Consider the following 12041-nt stretch of genomic DNA (forward strand, 5'->3'; position numbering starts at 1 on the left):
AACCAGCTTTCAGGCAGTATTATCATACTAAGATAGCATATCACGCAGTAATCATAGCCATCTGATACAATTTATGATATTTGCTCCAAGCATAGATAAATAAAGTACAAACAAATAAGTGAATATATTGAATACATAAATAAATTATGAGTATATTAAATATTTGGTTGCATATACCAACTATTTTATTATGCTTGGGGAACTCATATTGCATTTATCTACACTTGTACCTATTTAAATTCAGTAGCACAACTATGGGAATATAACTGTTGGATTATGGTGCTATGTTATATATAATTATTGGAATACAGTGTAGTATATTATGCATGTATTAGGTAATATTTTCCTGCCGTTATATACATATATACACACGTTTTAGGCATGTCCTAGGAATGTATATACTTTTTATAAACTAAACATGTTACCGCATATTGATGTTATGGTTGGTCTTAAGAGTTAACTTGTGCACCTGTTTGTTACACCTGGAGTGGTGATGATTTAAGGAAGGGTTTCACAAGTGCAACTTAGGTGATCAAGAGCGCGCATGCGCTTGAAACGCGTCCTGTGGGGTCACTGCACTTAGGTGTTGTTTGTATATTTGGCTTTGAAAAATAAAAGAAACTCTCTGCATCAAGTGCTGGATTATCGTTTCCTTCTCTGAACTATACAGTTACTATACATTATATACCACATGCTGATTGCTATACTGTACAGTAACTTATATATCACATATCCAGCTGCTTCTCATTGTTTCATCTCTTCTACATGTTATTCAGAATAATAATCAGTATATTTGGGGTGAGGAACCAATATACAATATATACTATATACAATACATACAATATATACTATACACTATATACAATACATACAATATATACTATATACAATATACACTATATACAATACATACAATATATACTATATACAATACATACAATATATACTATATACAATATACACTATATACAATACATACAATATATACTATATACAATATACACTATATACAAAACATACAATATATACTATATACAATACATACAATATTGATATATTCAGTTTTTTAGAGTTGGAAACCGTGTTCACATATTAGTTTTCCAAGACTCTTATTTACGTATTACAGCGGAAAACTTTATTCTTCTCATTCTTGATTTGGCTTAAAGCGGGTCGTCCAGGATTAGGAAAGCATGGCTGCCTTCTTCTAGAAACAGCGCCCCCGTCTGCAGGTTGCGTTGTCTTATATACAGGCTGTATGACCCCATAGCAGCTGCTTCCCCCAGTTATATGACGCAGACAGAGAACTCCGGACCCCCAGCTCCAGGGATCAGGGCTTAGGTGGGAGCAGCTCCCATAGGGAAGGACTCATGGTGACCCCACTCCTATGTGTCATGGCTGATGTCAGCAGTTTCAGCAGAAATACAACTCACCCCCATCCCTTTAATGTGTATAGCTGGGAATACAATGTGTATGGTGGGGGGAACCTGACAACTGCTTACACCTAATAGCTGTGGTGCTTGTCTAAGCCCCTTGGGCTCACATAGCAGGAATATGGTTGGCCTGTACACTTTACTGGGCCAACCATGTGCCTGTGCACTATACTGGGCCAACCATGTGCCTATACACTATACTAGGCCAACCATGTGCCTATACACTATACTGGGCCAACCATGTGCCTGTACACTATACTGGGCCAACCATGTGCCTATACACTATACTGGGCCAACCATGTGCCTCTATATTATACTGGGTCAACCATGTGCCTATACACTATACTGGGTCAACCATGTGCATGTACACTCTACTGGGCCAACCATGTGCCTGTACACTATACTGGGCCAATCGTGCCTATACACTATAATGGGCCAACCATGTGCCTATACACTATACTGGGCCAACCATGTGCCTATACACTATACTGGGCCAACCATGTGCCTATACACTATACTGGGCCAACCATGTGCCTAGACACTATAATGGGCCAAACATGTGCCTATACACTATACTGGGCCAACCATGTGCCTATACACTATACTGGGCCAACCATGTGCCTATACACTATACTGGGCCAAGCATGTGCCTATATACTATACTGGGCCAACCATGTGCCTGTACATTATACTTGGCCATCCATGTGCCTCTATTTTATACTGGGCCAACCATGTGCCTATACACTATACTGGGCCAATCGTGCCTATACACTATAATGGGCCAACCATGTGCCTATACACTATACTGGGCCATCCATGTGCCTATACACTATACTGGGCCAAGCATGTGCCTATACACTATTCTGGGTCAACCACATGTCTGTACAATATACTGGGCCAACCGTGTCTCTATACTGGACCAACTATGGGGGACATTTATGAAACGTCCGCCCAAGGCATACGCCAGGGAGAAGGTGCACATTTGCCTCTTCTCCCTGGCGTACGCCTGCCGTATGCCCCGCTAGCCCAATGGGCAGGCTGGGGGAGCTTGGGGGGGGGGGGCGCGACGAGACGGGGAGAAGGCGTGGCCTGCTGGAAGCTGTTGGAAGCTGCTGGAAGCAGGTGTAGATTTAGTACGCCAGGCGCAGGTTCGGGCTCCCGGCCGGGCGGTTTCGCTAAGAGGCGTGCCTATTCACTATACTAGGCCAACCATGTGCCTATACACTATACTGGGCCAACCATGTGCCTATAAACTATACTGGGCCAACCACGTGTTTGTACAATATACTGGGCCACAGGGCCGCCATCAGAAATTTCGGGGCCCCATACAGCCGAAGCGCTTGGGCCCCCCCATTAACAAAAATTATGAGATGTATCTTTGACTCTGGAAGACTGGGTTGCTTTGGAAACTTCACACGCCAGCCGAGCTCCATGCTCTCTGCTGCCACCTCTGTCCATGTCAGGAACTGTCCAGAGCAGCAGCAAATCCCCATAGAAAACCTCTGCTGCGCTGGACAGTTCCTGACATGGACAGAGGTGGCAGCAGAGAGCACTGTGTCAGACTTTGACGTTGTATAATGGAACGTTCTAAAAGCAACTGTGCACTTTTCCCACCTTATTACTCCTAAGGCAGTGATCAGATATGCTGGATGATTTGGAGCCTTCTTAGCCTCCGTTCACACAAAGTAAAACTGGTGGAATTCCGCCAGCCTCTGTGTCATAATGACAGTCTATGGGAGGTTTGCGCGCCTCCTCTCTCCACAATGAAGAATGGGCATGACGCGGAGAGAGGAGATGCGCGAGCCCCCAATAGACTGTCATTATGACACTGAGGCTGGTGAGATTGCGCCGGTTTTACTCCGTGTAAACGGAGCCTAAGAGGGGAATATCCAATACAACAAGCTGGATCCATTGCACTCAGCGTCCTATCCTGTGCCCCATAGGCTGATGAGGCACAGTGCTGGAACTAGAGATGATCTGGCCTAGTTGCCTTAAACAATAAATGCTACATGTAATGCTTTATAGGGAAACCAGCCTGGGCAGCAAATATACTGGAAATATATAAACCTGGCCTAAGAGATAGTGGACCCCTATAGTGGTATTATATTACAGACCCATAGACATGCTGTGTGCTATTAGATGGGCCTCCAGAAAGCAAAATACTTTCCCTATATTTTACATGTTTGCACAGAGATATATTAATGAATTCTATGGGTCTCATGGATGGGTCTAGAAGGAGAAGTACAGAATAATGGAGGAGGAGGAGGATGGGTCTAGAAGGAGGAGTACAGAGTAATGTACGAGGAGGAGGATGGGTCTAGAAGGAGAAGTACAGAATAATGGAGGAGGAGGATGGGTCTAGAAGGAGGAGTACAGAGTAATGTACGAGGAGGAGGATGGGTCTAGAAGGAGAAGTACAGAATAATGGAGGAGGAGGATGGGTCTAGAATGAGGAGTACAGAGTAATGTAGGAGGAGGAGGATGGGCCTAGAAGGAGAAGTACAGAGTAATGTAGGAGGAGGAGGATGGGCCTAGAAGGAGAAGTACAGAGTAATGTAGGAGGAGGAGGATGGGTCTAGAAGGAGGAGTACAGAGTAATGGAGGAGGAGGAGGATGGGTCTAGAAGGAGGAGTACAGAGTAATGTACGAGGAGGAGGATGGGTCTAGAAGGAGAAGTACAGAATAATGGAGGAGGAGGAGGATGGGTCTAGAAGGAGGAGTACAGAGTAATGTACGAGGAGGAGGATGGGTCTAGAAGGAGGAGTAAAGAGTAATGTAGGAGGAGGAGGAGGATGGGTCTAGAATGAGAAGTACAGAGTAATGAAGGAAGAGAATGGGTCTAGAAGGAGGAGTACAGAGTAATGTAGGAGGAGGAGGATGGGTCTAGAAGGAGAAGTACAGAATAATGGAGGAGGAGGAGGATGGGTCTAGAAGGAGAAGTACAGAATAATGGAGGAGGAGGAGGATGGGCCTAGAAGGAGGAGTACAGAGTAATGTAGGAGGAGGAGGATGGGTCTAGAAGGAGAAGTACAGAATAATGGAGGAGGAGGAGGATGGGTCTAGAAGGAGAAGTACAGAATAATGGAGGAGGAGGAGGATGGGCCTAGAAGGAGGAGTACAGAGTAATGTACGAGGAGGAGGATGGGTCTAGAAGGAGGAGTAAAGAGTAATGTAGGAGGAGGAGGAGGATGGGTCTAGAATGAGAAGTACAGAGTAATGAAGGAAGAGAATGGGTCTAGAAGGAGGAGTACAGAGTAATGTAGGAGGAGGAGGATGGGTCTAGAAGGAGAAGTACAGAATAATGGAGGAGGAGGAGGATGGGTCTAGAAGGAGAAGTACAGAATAATGGAGGAGGAGGAGGATGGGTCTAGAAGGAGAAGTACAGAATAATGGAGGAGGAGGAGGATGATGGGCCTAGAAGGAGGAGTAAAGAGTAAAGGAGGAGGATGGGCCTAGAAGGAGAAGTACAGAATAATGGAGGAGGAGGATGGGCCTAGAAGGAGAAGTACAGAGTAATGGAGGAGGAGGAGGAGGATGGGTCTAGAAGGAGAAGTACAGAATAATGAAGAAGGAGGAGGAGGATGGGTCTAGAATGAGGAGTACAGAGTAATGTAGGAGGAGGAGGATGGGTCTAGAATGAGAAGTACAGAGTGATGGAGGAAACGGAGGATAGGTCTAGAAGGAGAAGTACAGAGTAATGTAGGAGGAGGAGGATGGGTCTAGAATGAGGAGTACAGAGTAATGTAGGAGGAGGAGGATGGGTCTAGAATGAGAAGTACAGAATAATGGAGGAGGAGGAGGATGGGTCTAGAAGGAGAAGTACAGAGTGATGGAGGAAACGGAGGATAGGTCTAGAAGGAGAAGTACAGAGTAATGTAGGAGGAGGAGGATGGGTCTAGAAGGAGGAGTACAGAGTAATGGAGGAGGAGGAGGATGGGTCTAGAAGGAGGAGTACAGAGTAATGTACGAGGAGGAGGATGGGTCTAGAAGGAGAAGTACAGAATAATGGAGGAGGAGGAGGATGGGTCTAGAAGGAGGAGTACAGAGTAATGTAGGAGGAGGAGGATGGGCCTAGAAGGAGAAGTACAGAGTAATGGAGGAAGAGGAGGATGGGCCTAGAAGGAGGAGTAAAGAGTAGTGTAGGAGGATGGGTCTAGAAGGAGAAGTACAGAGTAATGTACGAGGAGGAGGATAGGTCTAGAAGCCTGAGCATAGTGTTATGGATGCACATAGAGAGGGCTGTCATATTGACTGTCTGCTCCAAATTACAAGTTATCTGTTTATGGTGCGCACTGAGAATCAGACCCCCAGACACATTGATGGTTAAGGTGGATCTCCTTTATTCAAAGATGGCAGCCAGTGTATATACCCTGGGGGCGTGTATACTTGGCTGAGGTACAATAGGAGCTAGTTACGTAGCACTAGTGTTACTGACGTAAGCTGTACGGAATATAAATATCTCTAGCGCCATATTGTAATGGCTGCACTAAATATACAGAATATCACCTCCTTAACAATAGAGTAATGCTGCAATGTGTTGGTAGTTTTACTTCCTGGATCAGGTTGTTGTACTCGCTGGTCTAATATCTTTCCCCCTATGTAGGGGTACTAGGCGGCACCCATGTCATGTCGCGCTTGTTATTGAGCCATTAGCGCAGTTAGTTAGGATGTCAGAAGGGATTGTGGGCTCCAAGCATGGAGGCAGGGAGGAGCGTATAGCGCTATACGCAGAAGTGTAGGCGGGGTGCCAGTCATGGACCTCAGAAAAGCCATTGGAGGACGATCCTCGGGGTTACTAATAAATTGGTATTAATTTGCGCTTACCCCTTGTTACCCCTTGTTCCATTTCCCTTACACTCTGAAATGCGTTGGTAGTCATCAGATCATGGGCTGTGCTGGTTACGGTGACTCCAGTACTGGTGGGGATGGCGGCCAGGTGGTATATAGTCAGCAGAGCTGGGTGAGGGGTAAGGGGACAGCTCAAGGCGGACGTGTTGTTTGGAGGAGAGTTGAGGTGATGAGATGTGGAGGCTCCGAGATCCGGGTGAGATGATGTGGAACACTGCAGTGATGTGTATCCCTCCACAAGGTGTAGTGACGCTAATCGCTCCTGAGCAGAGTCCCCAGGCCGCGCACGTGTCCTCACACACATTTCCTATTGCTTCGCCTTGTACGGGATCATGTGTCAGGTTCTGCGCTTGTCAGACACACGTGACCAGGATCGGTCTGCGGGGCGGCCTGGAGGTCAGCACATACTGATGTGTCCCCGATTAGATGTGAATGGATTTCTCTTGTATTCTGTAAATTGCCAAACCCTTAAGGCTGAGCGCTGTAACCTGGGATGGCTCCCATCCACATAAACAGCGGCGTATAGTCCCATCCACATAAACAGCGGCTTATAGTCCCATCCACATAAACAGCGGCGTATAGTCCCATCCACATAAACAGCGGCGTATAGTCCCATCCACATAAACAGCGGCGTATAGTCCCATCCACATAAACAGCGGCTTATAGTCCCATCCACATAAACAGTGGTGTATAGTCCCATCCACATAAACAGCGGCGTATAGTCCCATCCACATAAACAGTGGTGTATAGTCCCATCCACATAAACAGCGGCGTATAGTCCCATCCACATAAACAGCGGCGCTATAGTCCCATCCACATAAACAGCGGCGTATAGTCCCATCCACATAAACAGCGGCGTATAGTCCCATCCACATAAACAGCGTCGGCGTATAGTCCCATCCACATAAACAGCGGCGTATAGTCCCATCCACATAAACAGCGGCGTATAGTCCCATCCACATAAACAGCGTCGGCGTATAGTCCCATCCACATAAACAGCGTCGGCGTATAGTCCCATCCACATAAACAGCGGCGTATAGTCCCATCCACATAAACAGCGGCGTATAGTCCCATCCACATAAACAGCGGCATATAGTCCCATCCACATAAACAGCGGCTTATAGTCCCATCCACATAAACAGTAGTGCTATAGTCCCATCCACATAAACAGCGGCATATAGTCCCATCCACATAAACAGCGGCGTATAGTCCCATCCACATAAACAGTAGTGCTATAGTCCCATCCACATAAACAGTGGCGTATAGTCCCATTTACATAAACAGCGGCGTATAGTCCCATCCACATAAACAGCGGCGTATAGTCCCATCCACATAAACAGCGTCGGCGTATAGTCCCATCCACATAAACAGCGGCGTATAGTCCCATCCACATAAACAGCGGCGTATAGTCCCATCCACATAAACAGCTGCGTATAGTCCCATCCACATAAACAGCTGCGTATAGTCCCATCCACATAAACAGCGGCGTATAGTCCCATCCACATAAACAGCGGCGTATAGTCCCATCCACATAAACAGCAGTGCTATAGTCCCATCCACATAAACAGCGGCGTATAGTCCCATCCACATAAACAGCGGCGTATAGTCCCATCCACATAAACAGCGGCGTATAGTCCCATCCACATAAACAGCGGCGCTATAGTCCCATCCACATAAACAGCGGCGTATAGTCCCATCCACATAAACAGCAGTGCTATAGTCCCATCCACATAAACAGCGGCTCATAGTCCCATCCACATAAACAGCGGCGTATAGTCCCATCCACATAAACAGCGGCGTATAGTCCCATCCACATAAACAGCGGCGTATAGTCCCATCCACATAAACAGCGGCTCATAGTCCCATCCACATAAACAGTGGCGTATAGTCCCATCCACATAAACAGCGGCGTATAGTCCCATCCACATAAACAGCGGCGTATAGTCCCATCCACATAAACAGCGGCTCATAGTCCCATCCACATAAACAGCGGCGTATAGTCCCATCCACATAAACAGCGTCGGCGTATAGTCCCATCCACATAAACAGCGGCGCTATAGTCCCATCCACATAAACAGCGGCGCTATAGTCCCATCCACATAAACAGCGGCGTATAGTCCCATCCACATAAACAGTGGCGTATAGTCCCATCCACATAAACAGCAGCGTATAGTCCCATCCACATAAACAGCGTCGGCGTATAGTCCCATCCACATAAACAGCGGCGTATAGTCCCATCCACATAAACAGCGGCGTATAGTCCCATCCACATAAACAGCGGCGTATAGTCCCATCCACATAAACAGCGGCGTATAGTCCCATCCACATAAACAGCGGCGTATAGTCCCATCCACATAAACAGCGGCGTATAGTCCCATCCACATAAACAGCGGCGTATAGTCCCATCCCCATAAACAGCAGTGCTATAGTCCTTGCGCCTGAATACAACTATGTCGCATATTCGTCCGTTTTGGCCTGATGGAGTTTCCCACAGTCACTGAGATCATTAGTCCCAATATGTGACCCCAAACTCTGTAACCCCAAAGATGTTTCCTCTGGAGCTGGATCCAATCTACCTATATACAATCAATGAGAATGGAGTCGCTATGGCACAATGGCCGCCTGCACTCACCGTTATAGAATACAGTGCGTAAAAATACAACAGAAAGTCATTCATCGGGGAAGGCGGGGCAGTCAGGGTAATCAAGGAAGGCGGGGCAGTCAGGGTAATCAAGGAAGGCGGGGCAGTCAGGGTAATCGGGGAATGCGGGCCAGTCAGGGTAATCCGGGAAGGCGGGGCAGTCAGGGTAATCGGGGAAGGCGGGCCAGTCAGGGTAATCGTGGAAGGCGGGGCAGTCAGGGTAATCGGGGAAGGCGGGCCAGTCAGGGTAATCAGGGAAGGCGGGGCAGTCAGGGTAATCAGGGAAGGCGGGGCAGTCAGGGTAATCGGAAAAGGCGGGGCAGTCAGGGTAATCGGGGAAGGCGGGCCAGTCAGGGTAATCGTGGAAGGCGGGCCAGTCAGGGTAATCGTGGAAGGCGGGCCAGTCAGGATAATCGGGGAAGGCGGGCCAGTCAGGGTAATCAGGGAAGGCGGGGCAGACAGGGTAATCGGAAAAGGCGGGGCAGTCAGGGTAATCGGGGATGGTGGGCCAATCAAGCCAGTCAGGGTAATCAGGGAAGGCGGGGCAGTCAGGCCAGTCAGGGTAATCAGGGAAGGTGGGGCAGTCATGCCAGACAGGGTAATCGGGGAAGGCAGGGCAGTTGGGGTAATTGGGGAAGGCGGGGAAGTCAGGGTAATCGGGGAAGGCGGGGCAGTCATGTCAGACAGGGTAATCGGTGAGGGCGGGGCAGTCAAGCAAGTTGGGGAAGGCAGGCCAGTCAGGGTAATCGGGGAAGGCGGGGCAGTAAGGCCAGTAAGAGTAATCGGGGAAGGCGGGGCAATCATAGGAATCAGGGTAGTCAGGCGAGAATCAGGGTAGTCAGGCCAGTTGGGGCAATGGGGGAAGGTGGGGCAGTGAGGCCAGTCGGGGTACTCAGGGAAGGTGGGGCAATCGTGGGAATCGGAGTAGTCAGAGCAATCAGGGAAGTCTAGGCAGTCAGAGCAATTGGGGCAGTCGGAGGAATCAGGGCAATTGAGGAAGTCAGGGCAGTCAGACCAGTTAGGGAAATCAGGGGAAGTCGTGGAATTCGGGGCAGCCTGGGGAATTTGGGCACTCGGGGCAATTAAAGACGTTGAACCAGACAGGCCAGTTGGGGGAATCAGGCCAGGCTAGCTCTTTTGTCAGCAGCAGACAGACCTGCTATAAAATCATTGTCTGTTGCCTGCAAAGTCATAAAACTGTTTTTCTTCTTAGGTTGAATCACAGAGGCCGGTTGAGCTGCAGCATGCATGCCTCCTCCCTCCAACATATCAGAAATAATAGTGAGAAAAAACTTGGTGTGTATACACCAGTACCTTAGCACCTCCGGACAGCTGTCCTTTGTGTATCCGGACTCTTTAAGAAAAGAAATCCCCGAGCTCGCCCGAGTTTGGCGAGACTACGGTCGCACGCCATTTTTTTAACATAGGGCACAATATTTGTGACTTAAGGAGGCAAGTTGTGAAGCATATTGGATCACTGAGCTTGAGACATGTAGTTTCCGGGTATTTTTATAAATGTATCGTACATTGGTTCTCCTTCTGAAAGGATCATGCGAGTAATATATGAAGTGCTATATATGAATTGCTACATAAAATGCAATATTGTTCTGTTATATAAAGGGTTAATGCTTTTTCTCATATATTGAACTCCCACCCGCTACGTCCTTGCGCATGAGGAAGGAGGAGCTTATCCTCCGAAACGTCCGCAGGACAACAGGTGGGCGCTGGGTGAATGTAGCAGCCTTGTGAGCGTTGTCTGCATATATGGATCTATGACCAGAGCTCGGGGATTTCTTTTCTTAAAGAGTCCGTATACACGAAGGACAGCTGTCCGGAGGTGCTAAGGTACTGGGGTATACACTAAGTTTTTTCTCACTATTATTTCTGATATTTTCTATTGAGTGGGACGGAGTGGAAGTCCCAAAGTGAGAATTCGTTGGATAGATACAGTGCGGTATTGCTGTTTTCTGTACGAAGTTGCCTCCTCCCTCCCCCAACCTCAGTCATAGAAGCCAAGGTTTCCACCCCTGTCCTAGGTGGTCTTGCTTCCAGGTTCCCCAGAGATCAACTGTAATCTGACAGGAAGTGGTCAGTTTCCCTACAGCGCCTCCGCAGGTGAAGTGAAGCATTACACAGCTGCCATTGAAATCATAAACGTTTCCTGTCCTACGTAGAATGTTGACTACATGGATTGGTTGAGTTGGTACCTACTCTCTTTGGCTTATATACGGGGACCCCCCCCCCAATATCTTTTATTGTATAGGCTTATCTATTATGGGTTTTGTAAAGCAGACAAACAATGGTTGGGTGCGGTCACATGACCGTTCCGCCTCTTCCGATATTAACGTTGTTTTATTTCCTCGTTTGCAGACACCTGGCTGACGGAGATGCACAGGAAGAAGGAGAGCGGCTTCCAGGGCAGGGAAGACATCGTTCCGTTACGTCTGATCTACAGTAGTGAGCAGGACAACCAGACGGCACACGGACTGCTCAGCACTCGCGTCAGGATGGGCGGCAGCCAGGAGCAGGTAACGCCGGGGCTTGTGGGATATACACGTGTGTATATATATATATATATAACCCTGGAGATTATAATGAGCGGGCCGCCCTGTGTACTGCAAAAATAGAAACAAGAAGCAGGTATGTAGGCCGCATTAATAAGACCTGTCCCTGTTACCAGGCGCCGTGGCCGAGGTGCGGGGCAGGCGACATTAACTGCTGGATGCCCACGAGCCCTAGAACCCTATATAATACTGGAATGTGTAATACTTGTATTATGTATCTCCTATCACTGACAGATTTACTGACCTCAAAAACAATAGGATCAGGCAGGTCATATTCCACATGCCCGATCCTCTCTGCCTCAACATCAGCGGCTGCAGAAGAGGCCATACAAAAGTAGAAACTCATATAGATTTGTAATTTACTTCTATATAAAAATCTCCAGTCTTCCAGTACTTATCAGCTGCTGTATGTCCTACAGGAAGTGGTGTATTCTCTCCAGTCTGACACAGTGCTCTCTGCTGCCACCTCTGTCCATGTCAGGAACTATCCAGAGCAGGAGAGGTTTTCTATGGGGATTTGCTGCTGCTCTGGACAGTTCCTGACATGGACAGAGGTGG

The 12041-nt window shown here is 47.8% G+C and overlaps 1 protein-coding gene across 7 annotated transcripts in view; it reads left to right on the plus strand.

Moving 5' to 3' along the window:
- ADAM22 (ADAM metallopeptidase domain 22) overlaps positions 1-12041 on the plus strand; it is a 175290-nt gene that overhangs the window by 5787 nt on the left and 157462 nt on the right. For 6 of the 7 annotated variants that reach the window (XM_069959504.1, XM_069959508.1, XM_069959507.1 and 3 more), the window contains exon 2: positions 11290-11447. In XM_069959504.1, coding sequence (XP_069815605.1) covers positions 11290-11447 — 158 coding nt within the window. Of the gene's footprint in view, positions 1-10665; positions 10765-11289; positions 11448-12041 lie in introns of those variants that run through there. The other variant, XM_069959506.1, reaches the window with a different exon arrangement.

Source organism: Dendropsophus ebraccatus, chromosome 2 (genome assembly GCF_027789765.1).
Source record: "Dendropsophus ebraccatus isolate aDenEbr1 chromosome 2, aDenEbr1.pat, whole genome shotgun sequence".
Lineage (NCBI taxonomy): Eukaryota > Metazoa > Chordata > Amphibia > Anura > Hylidae > Dendropsophus > Dendropsophus ebraccatus.